This window comes from Anas platyrhynchos, chromosome 20 (assembly GCF_047663525.1).
Source record: "Anas platyrhynchos isolate ZD024472 breed Pekin duck chromosome 20, IASCAAS_PekinDuck_T2T, whole genome shotgun sequence".
Lineage (NCBI taxonomy): Eukaryota > Metazoa > Chordata > Aves > Anseriformes > Anatidae > Anas > Anas platyrhynchos.
The window spans coordinates 5,496,591-5,521,675 of NC_092606.1; the positions used below are offsets into that span (position 1 = coordinate 5,496,591).

A 25,085-nucleotide genomic window follows, 5' to 3' on the forward strand; every position below is an offset into this window, starting at 1 on the left:
TGCCTATTTAAAACACCAGTGCGTTTTCCAGAAGTATTAAGTTGTAAAGCTTACAGTAACTAGATATTGCAGAAGATGGAAGACATGGATTTAAAAAAAAAAAATAGTGGAAGACAAGTCCACTGCATGCTGACGGCGGTCAGATATAATATCGAACTGAGCAGCTGAGAGATGCAACGAGAGCAGTTGTTTTTCTCTGTCCCTACTTACACGTTCTTAGTGGTTTTCTGATTTTTTTTTTTCCCCCAGTCATTTGTTACTGGGAGAGACAGAATACTGGGCTGAACTGACACGTAGCTGGCCCGAGCCACTCCAGCTGTTTGTCTACTTGGAAATGCTGGAAGTAAACTGTGGCCAATAATATCAGTGCCCATAGTTTAGGTTTTTATTGAGACATCTTTTGGGGCTGCCAGCCTTGCTGCAAACAGGTAATGAGGAGTTACTCATGCCTGCTTGCACTGGACTTATACAATCCCTCAGATAATAGGAAAGGACGGTTTTGGAGAAGCATTGGCAGCTGTTCCTGCAAGCAGAAAAAACAAATCAGGGAGCATTGCTTTGTGATTAGGCGGTGCTTCAAAGGTAACCCTATAACACGAAGAGCAACAGCTCTGCTCTCAGCTGTTTCTCAGCTTGTTCTGTGAGAAGTCATCTGCAGGAAGATGTTTGTACTTAATAGTCTTCCACCATCCCCTCAAAAATTAGGGTGTTAGCCGTGGAGATCTGATGGCTTTTGTCTCATTTGGTAACTTCTTTCGTACAAATATGATATTAAAATGCCCTTTATGGAAGGACTCCTAGAGAAGTTTTGTATATCTTATCTGTATTGTCAAATGAAAGCTCATCTGTTTAAATAAAGGCTTGGGTTTAAACCATTTAAATTGGAGTGGCAGTTGTACAGAATGGTATTATAGGCTAAATCAAGCTTTATTCCTGCAGGTAGAGCATATCCCTGAAATGGTGTATAATACTCATCCGAATAGATGCAAGGGATTAAATCAATTCTGTGATATCAATGGAAATATTTTCCTGTTGATTTGTTTGGAGCTCAAGACAGTATGTTCTCCGAGCAGTGCTGTGGAAGTAAGTTCTGATGACGTTCATATGAATTTGCTTTAGTAAGGGGAAAAAAAATACATCTCATATTAAAGTTATTCAGACTTATTTGATATTCTCAGCCAGCGGTGCGGATGAGTTATAGAGCAGACGCCCAGTGCTAGTCGTGTCTCTTCAGAACAGAGCTCAGTCAAAATGAAAGCTTAGCAAAGCGAAGTGGAAGTTCCTGAGCGGAGACATTAATATTACTTTGCATTTTACAAGCTGCCTCTTTTGCAGAGTCAGTGGAGTGAAAAGAATCGTAAGGTAGGTGTAACTGCTCATTTGTTCGGCAAAGCACAGCCATGGAGTGCTGCTGTACTGACAAATACGGTGAAATTAAGAGTTTGACAAGAATACCTTGGAGGAGGAGGGATGGCAGAAAGAAGGAAAATAGGGAGTAAGAACTAATGCTGTTCAGGAACCTGAGAACAGGGAGAAAAAACTTTATAGAAGAGGGGGAAGTGGAGGGCAGAGGCATGAAAAGGAAGACTCGTGCTTCCAATTTTGCACAGGTTGCAGTGCAACAGAGTAGAACTTAGGGAGTTAAGTGCTGAGGTTGTATTATCCAAAGCAAGACTTACCTAAGGCATGGGATGGTATTTCTGAACGTTAGGAATGAATCTGTATAAATAAGTGAGCTAAAATGTTCCTGTGGGCTAGAGCTATGCCCATATAGTAGGGATGGATTCTTGTGGGTTTACTTGTTAGAATTATATGGCCCCATAATTACACCCTCTTTTTGAAGGGTGCGTGTCACTGCATTGGTTACAGGGGTAGGCATTATCTTTAGCCATTTTTCCCCTTTTAGACGACTAGAAATGTGTAATTGCAGGTTTGAGCCAGTACTTTTTATTCCCCAAAGTCTCCCGCGTCCCTGAAATTCATGGTTAGTGAGTCAGTCCTTCTCTTATTCCAGCAGATGGTGCAGACTATTCAGGGACGGAGGCTCCCAGAAGCATTCTGCGCCTTCCTTTGAGGGAAGGCAGACTTCCCGAGTTAGGAAAACACTGCCAGAAGGATGGCCCTCATGCTCTGTAACTGCTATTTCACAAAAACAGAGCACCATACTTTCTACCCAGAAGCTGAGGGAGTTCAGAAGCGGAATCTGCTACGGCCAGCCGTGGTTTTATACAGAAATAGCTGCAGCATGGCAGGCAACGGTGAGTTAGTCTGACCTTTTTACGTAGTAGGGGATGGATTGCTGGGGTGGAGGGTTCCCAAGGATCCCTAATGATAGCAGTGCACATCTGGAGTAAGCTACATCTGAACAAGGAGCTAGGGAGTTGTGCCCATCTCAGACACTAGTGAAGCAGTACAAGACATTGCCTTTTGCAACAGCAGGGTGAAAGCACTGACATTCAGCTACAGGCATCACAGTCTGCCCTTTCTTTCCCTGGAAACCTTTGCAGACATTCATAGGATTGTGCTGTGGAGCCACAAGTATTCCAGCAGACCACCAATTCCCAGACAGATGCCGAATCGACATCTTCGAATCTCTTGGCAGCTGTCATCAGGGGTCAGGTTTTGCTCCAGGGAAAGGTTAAGGCCTGCCATATCTCTGCTTATCAGTGCACTGCTGTTCACAGGCAAAATACCCTCCTGGTCCCAGCACTGCTCAGCTCATGCTCTGTTCAAGAAATTCTGCTCTTTTCACAAAGGCAGCGCTGAACAAGTGAGTCAAACGCATTTTGCAAACTAACTCTGCAAGTGAGATGCCCAAAGCTTATTGGACTCCCCATTAGCATCTGTGACAAGGTATAGCAAGCAGCAGGTCCTTTGCAAATCCCCTCCTATCTTTGTGTCTTTAATGCCCGGAGTATTTTTTTTTCTCCTAATCTTTGCAGTTATTCAAGTTGCTTGCCTACTTCCATTCTCAGTTTGGTCTTTCAATGTAACACCTTAAGCAAACATCTTCTGCTTTACTCTTTATTATTCTGCCAACATAAAAATTACTAAAAAAAAAATGCTTTATAAAATAGGCCATGAAAAATCTAGCATTATTCAAGAACCCAGAATTTCTCAGGAAAAGGACTGGAGGTAAGGATCCAAAGGGGTTTCCCTCGCTGTAGACCCCAACAGCCAAGGAGCGGGGAAAAGGCAATGTCTGAAAGGGCTCTGCCTCATCCCAGGGCAGACAACTGGGTGCTACTCCAGATGATTTAGAGGTCATTTTCTAGGTGGGCACAGATAGTTTTTAGAGGAACACTTTGAGGAATGCATGTTCACAGGAACTGCGGAAGGAAGAACCATATTAATATCCCTGGCTGCTGTCCAAGCTGCCAGATGCTAATGATAATTCCGGGCTATGGGGGACTCTAATAAGAGCTTAATAAGGACTCTAATAAGAGTCTGGGGACAAAGAAGCCTCCCTTCCAGGCCTGAGAGGCAGACCAAGCTTTTCAGGCTCAACAGAGGGGAACCTCAGCCAGGAAAAGCTTCTCAGGGCTGGAATGGGATATCCCAGGGCCGGTCTCTAGGGATCTGTAAAGGAAAACAAGCAAGGAATTGCCTTCTGTGGCCTCGAAGGGAGGTCTCCAGTGACAGGAGACCCCTCTTAGCAGGTCCAGAGGGCCAGGTGGCAGTCCCAGGTTGCTTAGGCTCTGCTCCTCTCTTATTTGGGCATGGGGTACCCCTTGTCATCTTTTGCAGCAGCTGAGCGTCGTAGCTCTTTTAGCTGGGGAGCAGCGTTGGGGTTAGGGTTCTGGACACTGCCTATAAAAAGCGGGATGCCCAGTTCTTCTTCAAAGATGATGAAGAGAAAGGGCCGGTCAAGGTTGAAGGCTGAGAGCGAGCGTGATATCACAACGCTGGTAGCAGCAGATCCTTCCACCCCGTCTTCTTTGAGCTCCAGGCTGGACTGATGTTGGATACTGGATACAAAAAGAGACTCATCTGAGATCTTCTGGAGGTTTGGGTTTGTGAACAGCTCCTGGAGGCCTATGGAGAAATTAAACTTAAATTAGCCTGTCCCATTTGGTGCCACTGACTGCAATTTTCCTCAAAAATTGAATTCTAAAAGCAGTTCCCTGATTCCTTGTTATGCACGTTGTCCAGCACTGAGGACTGGAGAACTGGAAGGCAACCACAATAAAAGCTGCAGTCCAACCAGGTTCTCCAGTCCCTCACAGTACGAAGAGCTGAGGGTGCCAAAACCAGAGCAGTTTTTACGTGTTAGTCCACCTCTTTTAGAGCAGTGGTGTCAGAACTTAAGGCCTTCCTTAAAAAGCAACAGCAAGTCTGAAGTCTCCTTCCTGTTAGGCTGGAAACAGTTTTACAGAGGAGATTTTTTTTTTTAAAGCAATTTACAAAAAAAGTAAACTTAAGTTATTCTCCTCTAGAGATTCAGTGGATAGTATTTAATTTCAATAAGCTCTCAATTCCAGGTTTTGTGATCTGCATTCTCTCGTCAATTTACATGTCCTGCACCATTTTAAATGACAAAGAAAGTTGCACACAGCGGGAAGCTGGTCTTGGCTACAAATAGGGGAATAGGAAGAGCTCATAAAGATTTTGAGGAAGTGAGAAAGGCTGCCTTCCCTATAGCATCATCTCGTTAGAGCAAAACAGTTGGTGCTAAGCAAGCAGAGAGTAAGGAAGAGGAGAGGAATAAGAAATGAGGGGATTTGGATGTTATCTGGAGCAAAGCTGTGAGGCACAGCTTTCGAAACAAGGCTGGTAGTTTTTAGTGCTAGTGAACAGATGCCATACAGATTGATCAGATTTGCTTATTCTGCCCAAATCCTGTTAGAGCCTTACCCATTTGACTGAGAACGTTGCTGAGTTCCAGCTGGTAATCCAATTTCATTTTGGGCATCTTCACTGTGGTGGGCACCTCTTCGGGGAAAAGCGTGCATAGCTGTCTGTAGGGGAAGCTCTCCAGCACGTGAGTGGCGTTCCAGCTGTACTGGTGCGGTACAATGACCACAAAACTCACGTTACCCTTAAAGGGAAACTTGGCCACCTGGAAAGAAAAGCAACCAGAAGAATTTATAGAAGGAAAGTCGAGAAAAACACATTTTTAGTGTATTCTTTTTCTGATTTGTCTACACAGCCAGTGTAGCTGTAGGACAAAAACAACCTGTTGGGAAGGTGCCTGAGTTCTTTTGGGGAGAAAGCTTGTTGGAATAACAGCATCGGATTTTAGGATTTAGCCACTGACTGGTAAAGATTAAACATGGCAGGGTGGAAGCTTACATGTACAAACATTGTACCCACACTTGCAGTAGCTGGTTCCTGAAGGATTCCAACAGTGCAGTGTTTAGGGAAACTCCTTTCCACATTTTCTCATTCATTTTAACTTAGAGCTTTAAAATTATATTAATTTATATTAATTTTCACTTAGTAGGAATGGCTGTGTTTTTTTTCCAAGAGACTGAGAGCAAAAGTTCAACATTCTTGCTTGAAGCAAGGACAAAGGATGCTTATTAAAATTGTGCGTGTGCTATTCTTGTTAAAAAGCATTTGTATTTTGAAGAGAACATTTGCAGTCAGTGAAATAAAATAGGAAGAGGAAATTCCAATCAAAACCTTCAGTACTTTTAGGGAGCCCTACCTGAACGTCGTGGGACTCCAGTGTGAACCAGCTCAGGGAGTACCTCTGGGCTTTCATCATCTCAACTGAGACCACAAAATCATCGTCGAGGTGGAATACATCTGGTGAAGTGAAGGCAGCATCAAACTTATTCCTCCAAAACCCTATCGAAATAAAAGTTGGGAATTCAGTGAAGGTACGTTTGGGTAGGAAAACACAAACTGCCTCGCTGACGCTCCTATCGCGAGTTCTCAGACAAGGCAGATAGAGACCAGGCCAGTAGAAATGCAGGGAAATCGGTACAAAGGCTGGAGGAACCCTGACAACAGGAAGCCCTTATCTTCCAGAGAGGGACTAAGGGATAACAAAGGGAACTGGGATTAATCCTCATGCCTCAGCGTGGGAGATTACCGAAGGCTATGAAGATAAAGCCATGTCTGCTTGTGAAATGCTTTGAAAAAATGAAAAGCGTTGTGTACAGTGAAACGGGTGCTCCAAAACCAAGCTAAAAATATTTGCAGATTTACCCTGGAAGCATTTGGTCTTTGATGCACAGCTCTCGGGGAGTTAAAAGAGGAAGCCGTGCCTGACCACCGCGCTGTAGTCAGAAATAAAGCCACAGGAGCTGCCTGCAAGCTGGATGGTTGGTGTGCAGCGGGCTGCGTGTGACCTGCTTTGGTTAAGATGAGCAGTGATGTGCTGCTGCCTGGGATCCTGAACCAGGATGCAAAAATACCACAGGTTCCACCTGCCTCTACAGTCAAGCAACGTTTTCAGCACATGTGAAAGAGTTGGGAATCATTACTGTAAAGAAATCAAAGCAAGAGGAACGGCAGATGCACAAGAAAAGAACAAGCAGATTGACTAGCAGGAAGCAATAAAAAGAGATGCCATTCAACTACAGCGTTGGCAGAAAACTAGATTTCTAACTATTCCTCGAGATGATCAGGCTTGAAAAGGAAGGCCCGTGGAGCTCACCATGGAAATGGATTGCATTGAGCAAGAGCATCACCGTGTTTCCAGGGAGCTGCTGCAGGAAGGTGGGGATTTGCCCATTAGTTGCCTCCTTTACCCACTGGTTTATGGCCTCGAGGTCATCCTCACTGCTCCCAGAAAGGCTGACGGGCTTTGCCCCATAGAATTTCTCTGAATCCTCCAGGAACTTCTCTTTCACCTCCAATCCTAGCAGAGAGGAAGAATTCCATAGGAGGTCACCATACCTTGAAAAAATGTGCTCGGTAGGCATGATGCTCCCCAGGGGAAGCACTTAGGGAGACAGAAACATGTCCCCAGGACAGCAGCACGCTTCCATCTCTCTCTCTGTCACTCTGGGAGTTTTATCCCACCTATTTAGGGAGCACCTGAGCCAGCTCTCACCTTTCTGCAGGTACACCCGCGACGCGAGGCTGAGCGTGGCTTCTGCCAGCCTTCGGCGAAGGGCGCTCAGCAGGTGGTGGAGACAGGGCACGGATTCCAGGTGTATCGCCTCCAGCAGGTGCTTCTCAGTCTGGTTTGCTGCTCCTAAAGCAAAGGCAAATTTCCGTTAGTTCATGCCCATGTAGGGGAAAAGAGGGATATTACTGTCACTGCCTCCTTTTAGAAAAATAGGGTGCCTTACAAAAGATGCTGGAGAAATGGGAGAGGAGGAACCTCAACACAGACCGCAGAGAGCAGCTTTAATTGTAACAGACCCTAATTAAAGCTGCAGGAGTGGGTTTAAGTGGAAAGTGCAGCGTTTTGCACGCTGGCTCCTGGTGCCTTCAGGAGGGGGTGCATGGAAAGGAGAAGACTGGTTTTGCAGCAAGGAATTTACCCAGTGCCAGGTGGGACAAGGCGAGGGCGATGCTGAGGGGAGACAGGATCACGTTGCTTCTGTCGTTCTCCTGCTGGACCTCTCTCAGGAGATCGATGCTGAATTTCATCAGCCCGCTTGCTAGCCTCTGGCTCTTCTTCCAGGTTATGTCACAGCTTTGGTTGTCTTCATCCTCTCCATCCTCTTCAGAAGAGAGGACTTCCCCAGCCGGTTCCTCTCCGTGACAGTTCCCAGCCCCAGCTCTGGCCGTATCTTCAGGGCTCTCATCATTCTTGATTCCTTCTGGGGTGGTGGGGAAAGGTGACGTGTGTCCATAGGTCTCCTCCCAGGTGTCTGACAGCTTCGCATCTGGTGGGGCTCCCGGCAGAGCAGACGCTACCTCTCCATCTCCTTTCAGGTCCTGGGGGAGAAACGAGAAGGGTAGAGCAGTGGGAGAGCAGGAGCACTGCCTCCCTGCTGGGTTTGGGCTGAGAAAAACTCTGATTTCTCTGCTCTCGTGGCAGCCTTGCTCCGATTTATGGTTTAACCTTGAGGTTAACGGCACCTCCGTAAGGTTGGAAACCAGAATGTTTTTATGCCAGGAGAATGGCCTCGAGTCGGGGGCTTGCAGTGGTTCCCCCTCTGCCTGGTAAATGACCTGCTGCGGGGCCAGGAGCTGCCACCTGCTCAGCACCTGCCCCGTGCCTTCGCTGTTCATGGATCCATCCTCCTCAACCTTGCTTTCACCTCCTCCCCTCACATATTTCGGGACTGCGGATCTGCCTCGTGCATCGGTCAGCACCCTCTGCTGCTGTCACAGCCTTGATCCGTTCTGGCTCAGATCCTCCTCCAGGCATCTGTCTCCTCTTGACTCGTCTGTTTTATTCCATTGCTTTTCTTTCCAAAATCCTCATTTTCCACTTGTCTAAGCTTCCGACTATAGCACTGCTGCTATTGTCCTTATATTTGCAGGGCCTTAAACATGTGCTTTTGCCTCAGATCTCCCTGTTCTCCCCAGCGTTTGGATGACATTCCTCTGCTGCTCAGCCACGAGCCTCTCTCCTTCTCACCCTCACATCCAGTTGTTTTCCTCACCCTCCCTTAGCAGTCAGAAGAGAAATAATTCACCTGCCAGTCCTTGCACAATCAGCTGCTGACATTTACTCCCTGCTGCCCAGCTACCTGGGCTGGAGCATCCAACACAACGGCAGCAGCAGCGGGTGAGACAGGGAGGGAAATCAGCACGAAATGGGCTTCTTGCACTGCCACTGCCAGCTTGCACTGCCCGGACTCACCCTGGAAAACTGCTGCAAGCACACGGCGTAAGAGCAAGTCCCTGGGATGGGACCAGTGGCTGCTTACCTTCAGCTTCACAACCTCGTCTAAGGAGAGGCGCTGCTGCTCACTGGCCTGAGCCAAAGGGAGCTGGAAAGAAAAACAGTAAAGTCAGGTCCCAGACAAATTTCCTCTGAATTTCCAGTCGGTCTTCTCCGCCCCTACTCCTAGCACAGTCCCGTGGGGTCAGGTCAGAAGCCGGCAGCAGCTTGGCTGTGGCAGTCCTGAGGTGCTCGTGTGGCTGTAGCAGGGGATTTAGGGTGCAGAAATGGGGACAGCGGGGTCCGTAGAGGGGACGTGGACATGAGCAGGAGCTGGGAGAGGCTGCAAATGCTGCTGGGTTTGTTTAGAGAGGGACTGGGTAAGAAGGGTATGAAATAATGTATTCTTTAGTCGGTTTTGCAATCTCAGATCTGAAAGGGATCCAGATTTAAAACAGAGGGGAAAAAAAAAGTCATAAAACAATGTCCTATTAACCCCTGAATGTCATGGTCACTAAATACAACTGAAGCCAAGTTTCTAAAGATTTTCGACAGAAATCCCCTTGAGTAATGGGAACGTTCACCAACATTTTAGATAGGGAAAGGCAGATCAGAAACCTTCCTGCGCTGGGGCACAAGCTAACACCATAGCAGGGGAGCAATGTCCTCCACAGCTCACACAGTAACATCAGGCAGTATTTGCCCCAGAGGCTGGAGCCCAACCTCGCTGCCTTTGCCCTTTTGGCTGGCCAGGAGAGGCTCCAAAACCACGGGAGGGGAGCGACTTACCCGTAGCTGAGTGTGCAGAGCAGATAGGCAGAGCAGCAACAGCCCCCAGAGCAACACCATATTTCTGGAACAGAAGGACCAGCTGAGAGAGGAGTTATTTCCAGCTGCCTGGCAGCAGCAAGCTGAGCTTATTCAGGTCTACAGGGAGAAAATTATCAACCTGGCCAAACAGGTTGGCGCAGGAGCTTGCAGAAAGCAGTAGGGAGATGAACAATGCTGCAAAGAAACAACACAGGACTCCTGGCTCCAACGCCAAGGCAGAGAAATCAGAGAGGAACAGGGGACCGGTGGCGGAGCAGGGCTGTAACCACAGCCAGGCTCTTGCACGACACTTTCCTGCTTGGAAACTGCATTTCTGACCCCAAAACCCTCGTTCATCTGGATTGCAAATGGTGTTTCCCTAATCAGCCCTACACACATTGTGCCTCTGGGAGAAGACAAGAGCCTCTGCTCCTTCCCTGTGCACAGCACCGAGGTGTGGGCACGGCGTCCTTTTGCCAGCTGTGCCCCAGCTTTTCGGATAAGGGATACCCACCTGCCTCTACGGGGCCACAGGCACTCAGCAAGTGCTGCCTGGGAGGGAATTTGCAGGTAGGAAGCACGATAGCAGCGCAATTTATCAGCAATTAGTCCGGGAATAGAGAGTCCTCCCCTTCCCAGCACTTGCCTTCCCCCTTTGCCGGCAAACCCGGCCTCTCCCACCCCTGAGCTTCAGTTCCAGGACAGGACAGGGGGAGCTCCCAGGGCCGTGGATGAAACCCCACCCTCCCCCTGGCCACCGCTTCAACCAGCTACTTTTCCTGCTCCAACAGACGTAACCCCTCTTCTCAAAAACCCCTCTTATCGTGGACCTTCCATCCGCAACCCAGGCATTGCCGTGGTTGCTGTGTGCTTAATTCCTGGGGCTGCTTTCCGCGCTTTTCCAGCAGCAAAACTTGAGACCACGTCATTCCCCCTCACCCCAAATCCTGCAGCCACGTACGACCCCAAACACCCAAACACCCCATACTTTGTAGCGTCCGTCCTTTAACTCCCTGCCAGTTTACACCCTCCCCCAGGAAAGCACTATTGCTCCTTGGAAATGCCCCCGTTTCTCATCAAATCCTCCTCTGCCTGCCCCTTACCTGTTGTTGGTGTCCACGTTGGAGCTGGCACCTGCTTTGGCCCGGCCGATGGCTCTGCGTGGGGCACAGCCTCTTGCCCAGCCCTCCGACCCACCGAGAGCGACCTTCAGCACCACCCCCCTGTTTGGGAATTTGGCAAGCAAATATTGACTTACAGCATCCGGTTAAACATTTGTTTGGGGCAGAAGAGTGAGTCTGGGGTGTACCTGGAGATGGGGAGACGCTTTGTGCTGCTGTACCTTCAAAACAGCGTTAACCTTGGGTTTATCAGCTCTGAAACTTTATTTCTGCCGGTGGGAGAAGTCAGCTGTCCAGGCTCTGCTTTCCGTGCGCTCCCTGTGCTGGGAATGCACCCTCTTATTCGTAACTCCAGTGATAACATAGGGCTTGGTATTTACTGCCACGGGGCTCTCTCTGGTTTGGGAATCTCTTTGCGGGAAGCCTCAGCTGTTTCCTCCCCGCAGCCCAGCTGCAGCGAGCACCAGGCACGGGTTTTAACAGCGAGCAGGTGCCCAGGGCCCCGTGGCCATGGCCCATGCAGGGTGGGCATCTGAGAGCAGCTGCTGCCTCCCTGGGGCACAGCAGGAACCAGAGCCCTGGCAGCAGCTGGCCCCGCAGCGCAGGCACTGCTCAGGGATGGAGGAAAAGTCCCGGGGACAGGCAGAACTCCAGCAGTGCTGTCCTGTTTTGTGCCGCATGCAGAAATAAGTGATGCTTCCCAGCATGGGATACGGCCACGTCCTCAGCCTGACTTCCTAAGGATTGCAGGAGTTGCAATCATCCTTCCCCCGTGCCAGCTCACGGTTTCCAAACTCACCCCAGGCAGTGGGAACGGGGCTGGAGCCGTGCTCTGCAACCCGAAACTCCCTCGGGACGTGGCACTGCAACACAGGGAGCTTCTTCTCCTCGGAAAGCAGATCCAAGCCCTGTGCAGCAGTCCGACCTTAGGGCCAGGGCATCTTCGCAGCATCCCTCGTCCAGGACCACGAGTGGTGCCTGAGTGCAGAGCTGCAGCCAACGCACTGAGCCACCCGGGCCCCCCCAGCGCACCCAGCCCGGCACCAAGCGCTCCCCCCAGACACTTCTGCACATCTCTTTCAAAGAGTTTATTAGAAGTAAATATTTACATCTATTGCAAATGGTTAATAGGCAACGCGGGACTGAGAGCTCCCCTTGGGTCAGGATAGCCAGGACCAAGCGCTCAGCTCCCCAACCCTCCTGGAAGCGGAGGGCAGCCTGCCCAGCTCCCTGGCTCGGAGGGACTGGCAGCTGGGGGAAGCCCTTTCCCCTTCCAGGACAACTCACAGCAGGCTCCTCCTCTGCCCAAGAGCTTCCCATTCCCCCGATACTGGCTCTGACTTAGGCTGAAGGATGGATGGGAAAAGCGCTGTAAGAGAAGTGAGGCAACTGCTCCTGCTGCCGGGTCAAAGAGCGTTGTCCTCACCTTTGGGTTACAGAGGAGTGGGAGCAAACAGGGCTGCCCCAAAGGGGAGGCCAGAAGGGGACCGTGCTGGGTTGTGAGAAGGGGCAGAACTGAGCACCCTTCTGCTGCTCTGTCTTCCCCGGGAGTCACCAGCACAAAGGAGAGGAGAGAGGATGAGAAAGGGAATTGCTTGAGAACCTCTGCCAACGCACAGCACGCAGCACTCCTCACCCCGCTGGTAATTACGGGATGCAGTGCTGCCGGGGCAGGAACCAGCAACAATCCATCCCCACCTTTCTACTCCAGAAGCAAAATCCCTGCTGGAAGCACCTAGTTCTGGCCTCTCCAGAGGGTCACATCCCAAACAATCCCTCTGCAGCAGCTCATTCCCAAATGAACCCGTGGGGCAGACACGAGGCTCCTGCCTTGGCTCACCTGCCTTCCTACCTGGCACTGGGACCAGTAAGGCAACAGGAGTGCTCCAGTTAACCTCTCCTCCTCCCAAACAGGCTCCCACTTGGACAGCAGAACCTCGAGTTAACAGAGTGCATCCTCTGGGCCTCGAACCCACAGACCAGAGGAGGAGGATAAGCCTGGCACCACGCAGCAGTGCCCACCTACCCCATCCCAGTAAGATTGTTCAGCTGGTCGGGGCGGAGTGCGCAGGGTAAGTGCAGATGGCAGTAGCTAAACTGTTGTATTTGTGTCGAGGGCTACCTCTTACCCCCTAATGGAAGGAAGGAGGACACCCGTGGTCCACATTTCTCTGGAGGGCAACTCACAGTCCCCTGGGAATCAGGCACACGTGGTACAGAAAGCTCCAGGCCTCTCTGCAGGGGTGACAGTGACCTACAACACCCAGTACTTCTCCCAGCAGCAGTGGAGGTTTCTCAGTTATGGCTTTTCCTTTTCTTTTTTTTTTTTTTCTTTTTTTTAAAGATAGAGAAAGAGGTTAGAGATGCTTTACCAAGTGCTCACCGACGAGTACACCTCCCCCCTGCACCGTCCGTTCAGGAACACCTAACCCTGCCTCTTCTGCGAGCGGCTCTGCCGGCTTTCAGCTCTACAAACCGGAGCTGTGGGACGGCCACAAGCTCCTGGGCTGGGGCTGCTATGCCAGGAGGCGTATCACGCCGTTGTCCGAACCCAGCAGGAGGTGGCATTTTGTGGGCAGCACCGCCAGGCTGGTCAGAGTACCCCGGAAATTTTCCGAGCTCAGCTTGGTCGTGCTGATGGGCAGGGCTGAGGACTCCAGCATGGAGTAGACACCGATCTTGTTGGCCACGGTGCCCGTGACCACTTCGTTGCCGTACAGGTCGAATGCGTGGATGGGTTCGGATGCAGATTTGTAGTGGTGCAAAGGTTTCTGCTCCAGTTCCTTCCAGACGGTCAGGGAATGATCCGAAGAGGAGCTGATCAGCACATTGCCCTCTGCAGCCTGGTGGAGATGAAGCGCCAGTGAACCAACACTGTTGCAGTAAAGGTTCCCAAACCCACCCTGGAAATGCTGGAAAAGCTACCAGCAGGTAGCTGCCAACAGTCCAACGGTCTCACTGCAATCCCCTAGGACAGCCCCAGACGTTTCCAAGCAGCTGAGAGTACTGAGCAGTATTCACAAGGCGTCCAGGTGGACACCACAAGCTCCAGGACTCTCAGGTTGCTGGTGAACTCCTCCAGCACCACTCAAAGTGCCCAAGAGATGGGCTGCCTCCCTTCTTAACAAGCTGCTGATACTCAACTCATTCATTATCTCTTTCTACTACAGTGGGTAAAGAGATTTTCACGTGGTCTCCCCTCTCTGTGAAACCACCCGCCAAGTTATTTTCCTTCTTGTGGACAAGGAACTGGGGAGCTCTCAGTAGAAAACATTGCTAAGATAGAAGCCTGGAGAGCTTATTAGCAGAGCTAGTGAGAGGGTAAACAACCCACCCTGGTGAACTTTGCTTAACCTGCGTTTGGGTCGAGGACACTGGAGCCCCATTGCTGCTCCCTGGGGATGGGTAAATATGGACAAGAGTTACTCATTAGAGCGACACTCTCCAAGAGGGGCTGACAGCCCCGAGGAGAAGCAACATGCTCGCCTCTTCACAGGACATGTGGCTACTCCCTGCCCCAATACAGATCTTGGGAGGGCTGATCTCTGTTCAGCACAGGTTGAACTGAGAGCACCTGCCTGTAGCACAAACCACGGGGCAGGAGAGCCTGAGCAGCCCCTTAAGGACACAGCAAGGGCTGGAGGAAAGCCTGAAGGATGGAGCAGGTGAGCTGTGCCAAGCAGCACACGTCAGGATGCTCCACACACCCTCCACGGACCAGCAGGGCCCATGGAGCAGCCCCCCGCTGCCCCCAGCTGAACCTCTCACCTTGATCTGCAGGATGTCTCCCTCGTGGGCAGGCCACCCCCGCATGATGAGTCCCGTCCTGGTGTCCAGCAGCACGATGAAACCAGAGGAGAAGCCAGCCATAACGCTGCGCCCGCTAGGGCTGACAGCCAAGCAGCGGATGAGCCCGGCGCTCACCCCACTGGCCAGGCGAAACTCATGCTGCAAGAGAGAGAGACCAGTTACCAAGGGGCTAAAGGTCTAGGGGATTTAGGAATTTAGGGGACAGGAAACCTTGGGGCTTCTGTGGAGTCATCACAGCTGGCTTTGGACCAGCAAGGAATGCTTTACTAAGCATATGGAAGCCATGGGGAAGGCTGAAGGAGGCTGGCTTGCAAAGCAACAGGCTCCCTACCTGCAGGCCTGGCTTCCTGTGGTCAATGAAACGCAGCACGGAGTCTGCGCTGGCCACGGAGATGCTGTGGTAGGGAGGTGGCATGGTGGTGACAGCTGTGATGGGGACCTTGTTGTCTAACTCGTCAAAAGTCCGGAGAAGTTTGCCTGTGAAAACACGACGGGTCACTTACAGCAGTAAATGTATGGAGAAGCTGCACGGCAGATATCCAAACTCTGTTTTTTAGCAAAATCCATCAAAATTTTTATATAATATTCAGTATTTAACACGCAATAATCAATCTTCCTGTCTTTAAGGACTGGACCAGTTCACCCCCAGCCCCTACCTGTGAACTGGTCCCAGATGTGCACGGTGCCGTCGCAGCTCACCACGTGCTGCGATGCCTCCAGCTGGCTCACGTAGAAAACAGACTTCTTGTGCTCGGAGTAGGTGAACCGCGGCGGCACCTCGCTGGTGCCGTCCCCGTAGTTGTACAGGGGCCAGAGGCGGACGGTTTTGTCCTTGCTGCCGCTGAGGAAGAAATCCTCGCTGCCCAGCGGCGCCACGCACTTGATGGCCCCCGAATGCCCTGAGAAACTCTGCAGCTTGATCTGGTGGAAGTGGAAGCGGGGGTCGTGCTGGCTCACCCCGATCTCGTACTGCCAGTAGGCCAGCCAGTTGCCGCACAGCATGTGGGTGCTGCGGGGCAGGTCGTGCTTCAGAGCGTTTTCCTCGCTGGACGAGCTCGGCATAAAGCCGTCGGTGCCGGCACCGAGGCGAAGCAAGCCCAGACCTTCCCTCTGCGTGTCCACAGGAACCTGGATGCGGTTCCCCACCAGCACGCTGCCGAAAGTCCCGGAGTGGCTGTCCTCCTGCTGGCTGGGGGGCGGCTCGGATCCTCGCGTGTCCTGGTCCGAGCCCACCGCGCTCGGCACTTGCTCGAGGCTGACCGCCTGCAGGCTCTTTGGGTTCACGTTTTCCAGGTAGAGGCTGGCCAGCTTCTCAACCAGCAAGCAGTTGGGCACAACCGTGCGGATGACATCGCCTGGAAAGAGACAGCACGGCTCCAGGGAAGGGATTTCCTCGCATTCATTCCCTACCATCAGCGACAGAACGGGGAGGGCAGCACCGGGCCGCGAACACAACGCCCCCCCAGGCAGCCAAAACGCCGTTCCCAGCCAAAGCAGCCTCAAGTCCCGGTGGGTTCCCGACACCACAAGCAGACCAAGCCACCACGCAGAAGCTGTGAGTTTCCCCCAGCAGCCCTCTGCCCTCTGATTTCTGTTCAATTGAGGTCGCACACGCATGCACAGAGCGAGGAGCTCTCGCAAAGCCCAGGAGGAGGGAGCCAAGCCGTACCTAGCAAGCAAGAGAAGGGGATGTAGGTGATGTAGGCCATCTCAGGGTTAAACACCTTCTGTAACTCCATCAGCACCGCCGGGTCCAGGGCCAGCAGCTTCCCATCCGAGAGGGGCACCTCCATCACCGGCACCTCGCAGCTGCTCAGCGACTCTGCCGTCAATCCCTGGACAGGAGAAGACAGTGAAATTCCCCAAATCAGACGATGTCACCACGTAATGACACGCACACACAGCCTGGGCTGGGCGCTGCTGACACCAGTGCTGGTGTAGGGAGCACCTCTCGCACATCACTGACCTGGTCCTGCAGCTCCTGCAGCAGCGAGAAGGCCCCGAAGAAGTTCCTCACCGTGTCGCTCAGGTGCTGCTGCACCATCTCCTGCCCGATCCGCAGGCAGATCAAGGCAATGAGGCTGATTGTCTTAACGCACAGGACGATGCGGGCCTGGGCACCGCTGGGGAAACTGAAGAGGACATCCATTTTACCAGCTTGTCCTACACATACCCCTTTTCCCCTCCTCTGCTTCCCACCTCCTGTCTCATATCACGTTTTCAGGCATTATCAGCTCTCCAGCAGCACAAGCTCTACGCACACACTGCGGACCAGCACAAGGATGTGCACACCTGGGCAGGCACAGCCCCACAATCCCCCAAAATCATCGGAGCATCACAGTACCACTTCCACACCCCAGATTTTGCGTTGTGCAAGCTGTGGCTGAAGACACCGCTTACTGCAGCACTTACCCGACGGCCAGTGAAGTGAGGAAGCCCAGCACCGGCAGCAGCACCTCCTGGCTGATTTTGGGGAGGATGTCCATGAGCGTGGTGTCCGACAGGCACACCACGATCTTCTGCGCCAGCGTCACCGCGGCCAGCAGCCCTGCTTCCTTCCTGCTGTTCAGCCGCCCACCGCCGGACCCACCGCCGGGTGCGACCTGCAAAAGGAGTCCCTCCAGTGCCGGGGCCACCACGTCCCCAGCAGGACACATCGAGGGTGATCCCAGGATCGCCTGAGCTCAGCCTCAAAGCCCAGCACCAGCCACAGCCTGCGGGAGAGGAACCTGAGCAGCAACGCAGGTCTGGAGCGCAAGGGGTGAGCCTGAACCAAAGGACAGGTGGAAGGAGAAAGAAGGAGCCTGGAGAGGAGTGGACAGCCCCAAATTGCGCACGTCTTCTGGAGGGCATCTCCCTGCAGAACGCTCCTGGAGGCTGAGAAACTCAAGAGGGGAGACAGACAACCGTGAACTGGCCCAGAGCATCACCAGCCTGGGCACCGCATCCTTCGGCAGCACAGGAGGAGGGGGAACTTATGTCGAGCGTCTTGCAGCAAGAACCAGCGCCTTCATCTCATGCCACGTCACGCCTGGATGCGCAGACTGCTGAGGAACTGTCCTTGCATGAAAAGATCCAAGGCACAAAGCCCGGGCAAACCTGCCAGCTTCGAGAAACCCAGCTGCTAACAGCTCCTCGAGGCAGAGGAGCGCATCCTTTTTTTGCTGAGGTCGTGCCCGTGGTGGTTACAGCAACGCCAAGCAGCTCGCGGTGCCAGCAGCAAGACTAAAAGGTTTGTCTGGATTCTCTTTCCTAACTCCTAGACAAACCAAACGCCCAGGAGAAGAGAGTCAACAACAAAACCCGCAAGCAATTCCCGGTTTCCACTCTACTTCTTGTACACCTGCCATCTTCCAGCTCATCGCAGAGGCTCTTCCCCTCGCAAAATAGCTGCCAAATCCTCCGGGAAGGACTGACTTTATCCTAGTCGTGACCCTCCGCTTTCAGTGCTTTTATATCGGGTTGCCAAACGCTATTCACAGGAGCGTTCATCTCCCCATCACCCCCGAGCAATAACTTGAGCAGAGCAGAGCAGCGCAGCTGGAGCCGCGAGCGCAGTTGGGCAGAGAGTGATTTTGCTGAAAAACACAGGATTTTTTTCCTCCCCCCCCCCTTAAGAATCTCCCCTTCCACGCTGGAAAAACTGACAGCGCTTTTTTTTTTTGTTTGTTTTCTTTAACTGAGCAGCTGTGGCCTCCTTCCCTGCGAGTTGAAACGATCCGAAAGCCATTGAGGTTTTCCATTTGAACAACAAGCAGTAGCCCGAGTGTTTCTAACCGCTAAAAAGGAGCGATGTGAAAAAATAAGCCTGCTTAAACCATTCAAAAAAAAAAAAAAAAAAAAAAGGAAAAAAAATGACAAATGGTTTGTTTTTCAAGCAGCTGCATCACACACACACACTTTCTTCTTGCCATGCAGCTCAGAATTTCAAAATGAAAACTTTCGAAGTCTTGCCAGTGCTTTTTTATACAGTTGATAAAAACTCCTTTGATGCCTATCCCCTGTAAAACCACTCGCCCCAGTAATCCCACCACAGTCTGCCTGCCCGTTGTCGCAGCTCCATCTCAGCGTGCTCGCTCCGCAAAGCAGAAGAGAATATTTTTCTCTGGGGGCCAGCAAAAGGTCTGACGGGGAAAGCCCACTGCCGAAATGGGGAAGGAAGAGCTGCGGCAGCCTGCAGCTCGGTGCAGATCCGCGGGGGCCTGGGCTCGCTGAGCAGCAAAGCCCCCGTGCACAGCCGTGCCCTGGGCTGGAAGCAGCCTGGAGCTTGTGGCAGGGGCTCAAAGCATCGCTCCCGGCTGCACCAGCACAGCCCCTTCCCTGCCAAGGCTCACTCTGCACACTCTGACATTGAGATCTGCTCAGCCCTCGCTGCCCCAGGGGGAGTTCAGCTGAGCACAGCTCTCAGGAAGGAGGCTGGAGCGCATTTTCTGGGCATCCTCTCCCCTCCTTGGCCACCTGGACAAAGCTCCCACCCCGACACGGACCAGAAGAGGAGGAGAAGGCGATACTAACCAGGTAGCTGATGTAGGGCAGGTACTGGTAGGTGAGGACAGGCTCTCCGTACAGGTACGCCACGTGCACCAGGCAGGCCAGCACCGGCTTGGACACCTGATCTCCCAGCACCGGCCGCTTCTGGTAGATATTTCCCGTGCTCAGGGGACCGTTCTCATCGCTGCTCGGTACAAACTGCTGCCTGGTGGGGCCTGCCCAGAGACAACACCACGAGCTGAAGCAGCAGCAGGCTAAGCCCCAGCCATGAGGCACCCCGCAGAGCCCACCCCGGGGACCCCGGGCTGTAAGGAGCAGACCTTACCCACGTAGCAGGACGTGAGCAGACGGAGCAGGTTCCTGGCGATGAAGCGGGAGGTGACGGTGGGACCCAGCTTGGCCGAGAGCCACCTCACCATCTTACAGGCTGTGTCTGCAAAACAACAAACAGTCGCAAGGCCAGAGCCCGGCGAGGCACAGATTGGTTATCACCCGGCGCTTCCCAGACCCTGCCCGCCCCGCAGGTGGCTCCCCAGGTCTCTGGTTTGTTGGCAAACTGCAGAAAGCCGTGCTTTCACCCCAAAACGCCTCCTGCTGCAGCCCCAAAGCCATGCCAGGTCCACACGCTTCAGCGGGATCGGACCTTTAGGGTGGCTCCGAGATGGGACAAGAGAGACCCCCAAATCTGGATCCACCTCTCCACAGCGGGTCTGGCTCCCCCCTTCTCTCCCTCTCTGCTTTTCTGTTTTTTTGCCACACCCAGCAGAGAGCCCAAACCCCAGCGGGGCCTTACCCAGGAGTATGCTCTGCTCTTTGTCATCCGAGTGGTCCGGCAGCTCCTCTCCCTCCCCATCCTCCGGCTCGCTGCTGTCATCAGCCAGGGTGACATCCACGGAGGCGCCAGCGTCCCCAGCGGCGCCGCCATCCACGGCCACCGCCAGCTCCGCCTCGACCGCCGCGTCCTCGTGCTCCTCGTCCTCGCGCTCCTCCTCCTCCTCCTCCGACTCCTCGCTCTGCTTCAGGTCCTGGCTGCTGTCCACGGACTTGAGGCTGCTCTTGTCCTTCTGCGAGTCGCCGTCGGCGGCTCTGTCCTCGCCCAGCGACACCTCGCTGGCGCTGCTCTTGTCGCTCAGCCGCCCCAGGCTCAGCAGCTCCTGCTCCTGCGGCTGCAGGGACTCCCCGACGTAGAGACCGCTCTGGAAATCCTCGCCCTCGGGCAGGTAAGCCTGGTCGTGGAAGCTGACGCCGGAGGTGTAGTCGAGGAGGTCGAGGGCGGCGGAGCCGTGCTCCACGTCCATCTTGATCTCCTCCCCGAACACGCACGACACCGGGCTGCCCCCTCCGCTCTCGTCGTCCTCCGCCGCGCCGAGGAGGGATTTGCTCTCCTCCCGCGAGCTCTCGATGCCGACGAGGATCTGCAGGATGTGGGGCAGCAGGTTGAGGAGGAAGGACTGCAAGCCCAGGCGCACGATCAGCTGGGCCACGAAGCAGTCCGTGTAGAGGTAGAACCTGCCGTGGCGGTAGCAGGGGGTCTCGTAGGCGCCGATCAGTGGCTTCAGCAGGTATTTATTGGCGTTCTTTGGGCCGAGGGATTTGGCTATAGGCTCAAAGAGATACCACGCCGCGTAGACGGCGGTGTTCTCCTCGGACATCAGGGACAACACGAAGGGCAGGAGGATCTCCAAGCCTTCGGGAGTGATTTCGGAAAGGATCCCCTCCAGCTGCTGCCACAGCTGGAAAACGAGCTCCCGACCCTCACCTTCGTCCTCCACCTTCTTCGCCTGGTAGGTGAAGATGAACTTGTGCAGAGCTGGGAAGTAGGTGGGGAAGGGGACGATGGAGCTGAAGGGACTGAGGAGCTGCGTGGGACACGGCGGGGGCAGGCCCTGGGAGATGGGTTTGTACTCGAAGAGCTGCACCGTGCCCTTGCCCAGCCTGGGTTTGAGAAGCTTCTCCACGGGCACGCTGAGCTGCAGCAGGACGTGCAGCACGTGCTGCAGCGGGGCCGGGATCTCCTTGGGGTGGTAGCGGCACAGGTTGCGCACCATCAGGAACCGCTCCAGCAGGGACGCGTCGGGCTTCGAGGGGCGAATCCTCGGCGCAAAGATGATTTCAGCCACCAAAATGCCCAGCGCCTGCATGTCCCGCTGGAAGAGGTCCGAGAGACCCAGCAGCGGCTCCTCCCAGGGCTGCTCCATCAGCTGCATCTCGCTGCTCAAGCCTTTCACCAAGAAATTGTCCAATTTCTCCAGCTCTTCCAAGGCTTGGAGAGGATTGAAGCCTTCGGGCAGGGAGATCTTCACCTCCTCCCTGTCGGCCTGATCCACAGCACCCGCCTTGCTCCGGCGGAGGGGCCGGACCCCCGAGGCCTTGCCTTCAGCAGCATAAGCAGGGAGGGCAGGGGGCTGTGCTGCAGGCACGGCGGGGCAGGGCTGATCAGGAGCCCTGCCTGGTGCAGAAATCGAATCCAGGGCCTCCGTGCCTTGCTCTAAATCATCCTCACCGCCGACGGATTTCTCACCAGCCCAGGTGGTTTCGCTGGGAGTAGCCTCCAGCACCAGCCCGTTCACTGCGTCGGTCACCGGGCCCTGGATGTCCTCCAAAACCACGGCCTCCCTGATGTTCTGCAGCAGGGGCCGAGCGATGGCCGGAGCTTCGGCGGGCGTGTAGGCAGGTCCCACCATGCGCCTGGGGTGCGGCTGGTCGAAGAGCTGCACCACCCCGTAGGTGGTCAGGTGCGTGTGGTTGTCTACCAGGTGGAGGCAGACGTTCTTCTCCTTGACGGCGTCCTTCCCCAGCAGCTTGTACCCGAAAGTGAGGTCGATCCAGTGGTGGAGGTCCTGAGACACCTCCCGGCTCTCCAGCAGCATGCGGTGGACTTCGATGAACTCCTCGTAGGAGCTGCACCACGACGGCACGTCCAGGTCGGGCATGTCTGGGTGGATGGATCGGAAAATGGAGGGGTCGGTATAAAACTCCGGGATGCATTCGTCCGGGGTCCAGCTCTGCATGCGCTCCATGCTGGCCGGGTACTCGTTGGGCTCCCACTGGGACCTGACGTGGCAGCACAGCACCGACTTGGGCGTCCTCCGAGCCGTGTACACGTAGTAGGTGATATCCGAGAGGACGTCGGAGATGTGGTGGGGGACGTGGAGCTGCTCCCCGCTTGACCCGCCAGCCACGAACGCCTGCTTGGTCATCTCGTAGGTGAAGTCCAGCTGCTTGTCCCCCTTGTTGAGGCGGAATTTGGATTTCCTCAGGTCCCTGAACTTGCCGTTTTTGGTGGTGAAGTCCACCACCCAGGGGAGCACCGGGTGGTAGTTGGGGTCTCCCATTCTCCTCCCAGCCAAGCTGTTTAAACGCATCAAGTAGTCGAAGTTGCTCACCCGCCCGTGAACCCACTGCAACACCAGGTCCCGGAGCTCCTTCTGGCAGGTGGAGCACCTCACCGCCTCCTCTCGTGCCCCGGTGCCGTTTTGCTCGCTCAGCCTCTCCAACCCAGCCTCCACCTTGGCTTCCTCCTTCCCGGGCCCCTCGTACTCCCTGAAATTCACCCGGAGCCGGCTGCAGAGCTTCTCATCCACCGCCACGTCGTGCAGGGAGAAAGCACCGCAAGCCAACCCCGCCTGGTGACAGGCCCTCATGGCCTGCAGCACGTGGAAGAGGAGGAAGAGGATTTTGGCGTGGCTGTTGGTCAGCTTGGCCGGGCTGAAGGTGACGATGTCGTGCAGGCAGTACTGCACGTAGGGGTAGACAACATACAGCATCTCGGCCGACTCCAGCAGCGCCTCGGCTTGCAGGACGTTGGGGCAGGAGGGGCTGCCCCTCGCCGCGCTCTCCTTAGCAGGGGAAGCTCCGGGCACGTTTTTCCCCACCGGGAGGACGGGGCAGCCGTACGCCTTCTGTAGGGCCGCCCGGAGAGCGTCGAGGGCCAGCACGGCGGGCGGCGCGTGAGCGTGCCGGTAGGGCCGCACGTAGCGGCCGTGAGCCCGGCCCCAAAGGTTGCGGTAATTCTGCGAGGCCACGCGGTGCATGAAGCCGTGCAGCGTCTCGGGGCCGCCATTTCGGGGTTCGACGACGACAGGAGGGACGCGGAGGGGCTGCGCCAAGCGCTCCTTCCTCAACCCGTGGATCTCCACCCGCGTCCAGCCCGCCGGCAGCTTCTGCACGGAGCGCTGGAGGAACGTCCTCACCTCCACCTCGCTCAGCCCTTCGGGTCGCGGGCACAGGCCGGGCAGCACGCGGCGTTCCTTCAGGCTGCCCAGCCATTTTTGGGGGACCAGCGCCGTGACGTGCGTCCCCTCGGCGGCGGCCGCCAGCTGCCGGCGGTCGATGTTGAGGTCCCTCTCCACGCTCCGCAGGAAGGCCTCCATGGCGGCTGCGAGAGGGAAGGCGGCCCCAAAAGGGCTGGGGGTGAGCACGGGGAGCGTGGCATTGTCCCCACCGTCCCCACGGAGCACAAAATCGTCCCGGTGAGCCCCCGGAGCCCCCCCCGGTTCCCTCTTGTTCTCCAAGGTGCTTGGAGGGGCGCGGCCTAAAAGGATAGCTGGAGGGGTTGAGGAGGGATGGAGGGGGCTGAGAGGGGGTGGAGGGGAGAAAGGAGGGAGGGAAGGGGACAGATGGAGAGGGGCCAAGAGGAGATGGAAGAGACCGAGAAGGGATGGAAGGGACACAGGGGATGGAAGGAGACAGAGAGGGGATGGAGGGGAACCAAGAGGGGATGGAAAGGACTGAGAAGGGATGGAAGGGGATTGAGGGGGGATGGAAGGGGACTGAATGGGGGATGGAGGGAGACCAAGAAGGGATGGAGGGGACACAAGGGATGAAGGGGAACCAAGAGGGAATGGAAGGGGACTGAGAAGGGATGGAGGGGACACAGGGGATGGAAGGGGACTGGGGTGGGATGGACAGGACTGAGAGGGGATGGAAGGGGCTGTGAAGGGATGGAGGGAACCCAAATGGGGATGGAGGGAACCAAGAAAGGATGGAGGGGGCCAAGAAGGGACCGAGAGGGGCTGCAGGGGGCTGGAGGGGGGGGCACAAGGGGCCCTCAGCAGCCTCAGTGCCGGTATCAGGGAGCACGGGGGGGGGGGGGGGGGGGGGGCAAAGCACCGAGCACCCCCGGGGCCCTTTGGGCTGGGGGCGAGCAGGGAGAGGCAGCACCGGGGGGGGGCAAATCCCGAACCCCAAAGAACCCCAAAAAAAAAACAAAAAACCCCAAAGGACCCCAAAGGACCCCAAACCCGGGGGGGGCTCCACCATCCTGGGGGGGGCGAAACGGGCCCGGGGGGGGGCGAGACGGACCCGGGGGGGGGCGCACGGGGGGGAACGGGGCCATGGGGCCGGTGCGGGGGGTACGGGGATGGGGTGGGGGGGGTTATAGGGCCGGGGGGGGGGGGATATAGGGACCGGGGGGGGGGGTTATAGGGCCGGGGGGGGGGGGGGATATAGGGCCCGGGGGGGGGCCCCGCTGCCGCCGTTCCCGGCGTTACCTGGCGGCAGCAGCGGGCTCAGCGGCGGCGGGCGGCCCCGGCCATGTTGGTCAGGTGACGGCGGTCACATGCGGCCGGGATAATTTGGGGGGGGGGGGGGGGCGGCAAAAAAAACGGGGGCACAACGGGACCCCCCCACCCCGGGGTATCAACGGGGAGCCCCCCCCGGGGCTGCTGCAGCTCCCGCAGCGGGGGCAGGAGGAGGAGGAGGAGGAGGGGGAGGAAGGCTCCGTGCCCCCCCCCCAAGGCTGGGGCCGGGCTCCCCCCAGCGGCCGCCACCGGGGGGGGGGGGGGCGGGGAGGGGGGGGGGGGACACCGGGAGGGGGGGGGGGCAGCGGGGGGGGGGTGTTGCGCAAGAGCCCGTCCATATATGGGCATGCGGGCGGCGTGACGCGATTGGCTGAGGTCACCGTGACGTCAGCGGCGCCCCCGGGCTGTCAGCTGGAGCCGGGCGCGCCGCCGAGGCACCGGCCTTAAAGGGGGCCGCCCCGCGCGCCAAGGGGAGGGAGGCCCCCGGGGTGGGCCCCACCGAGGTGAGTGATTAAAAAAAGAGGGGGGGGGCGGCGCGGGGTGAGGTGAGGCCGCCCCCCGGGGTCCCCGCGGGTGCTCAGAGGCCGCCTGCGG

General features: G+C 55.4%; 2 protein-coding genes across 5 annotated transcripts; both read right to left on the reverse strand.

Moving 5' to 3' along the window:
- Positions 1–3,008: 3,008 nt before the first annotated feature.
- On the reverse strand, positions 3,009–11,988 carry SERPINF2 (serpin family F member 2). 4 transcript variants are annotated; one of them, XM_072025973.1, is made up of 10 exons: positions 11,468–11,988; positions 10,651–10,770; positions 9,527–9,590; positions 8,784–8,846; positions 7,443–7,842; positions 7,007–7,150; positions 6,608–6,811; positions 5,651–5,793; positions 4,855–5,059; positions 3,009–4,035 (listed from the first exon to the last, which is right to left on the reverse strand). In XM_072025973.1, exons 1-10 carry the CDS (start codon positions 11,986–11,988, stop codon positions 3,710–3,712), a joined length of 2,190 nt encoding a protein of 729 aa, XP_071882074.1. In that variant the 3' UTR covers positions 3,009–3,709. The 4 variants fall into 4 exon arrangements, with proteins under 4 accessions (XP_071882074.1, XP_071882073.1, XP_071882075.1 ...); XM_072025972.1 differs by having other exon boundaries at positions 9,527–9,608; XM_072025974.1 differs by lacking the exon at positions 11,468–11,988 and adding an exon at positions 10,857–10,873.
- On the reverse strand, positions 11,742–24,617 carry WDR81 (WD repeat domain 81). The gene is made up of 11 exons (XM_027472104.3): positions 24,462–24,617; positions 19,763–23,347; positions 19,295–19,402; positions 18,994–19,184; positions 16,891–17,081; positions 16,445–16,610; positions 16,148–16,313; positions 15,135–15,833; positions 14,810–14,955; positions 14,437–14,616; positions 11,742–13,511 (listed from the first exon to the last, which is right to left on the reverse strand). The coding sequence occupies exons 2-11, from the start codon at positions 23,340–23,342 to the stop codon at positions 13,185–13,187; spliced, it is 5,754 nt and encodes a 1,917-aa protein (XP_027327905.2). The 5' UTR covers positions 23,343–23,347; positions 24,462–24,617; the 3' UTR covers positions 11,742–13,184.
- Positions 24,618–25,085: the final 468 nt, after the last annotated feature.

What these genes read in the sequence shown, in the direction of transcription:
- WDR81 (XM_027472104.3), bottom strand. Translation starts at nt 23,342, where the DNA reads ATGGAGGCCTTCCTGCGGAGCGTGGAGAGGGACCTCAACATCGACCGC. An exon ending in GCTCACGTCCTGCTACGTGG is followed by an intron (nt 19,185 to 19,294) that starts GTAAGGTCTGCT and finishes GTCTCTGGGCAG; the next exon opens with GCCCCACCAGGCAGCAGTTT. An exon ending in ACAGGAAGCCAGGCCTGCAG is followed by an intron (nt 14,617 to 14,809) that starts GTAGGGAGCCTG and finishes TCTCTCTTGCAG; the next exon opens with CATGAGTTTCGCCTGGCCAG.
- SERPINF2 (XM_072025972.1), bottom strand. Translation starts at nt 11,988, where the DNA reads ATGGGAAGCTCTTGGGCAGAGGAGGAGCCTGCTGTGAGTTGTCCTGGA. An exon ending in CTTGTCCCACCTGGCACTGG is followed by an intron (nt 7,151 to 7,442) that starts GTAAATTCCTTG and finishes CCTTTGCTTTAG; the next exon opens with GAGCAGCAAACCAGACTGAG. An exon ending in TGGAGTCCCACGACGTTCAG is followed by an intron (nt 5,060 to 5,650) that starts GTAGGGCTCCCT and finishes TTTTCTTTCCAG; the next exon opens with GTGGCCAAGTTTCCCTTTAA.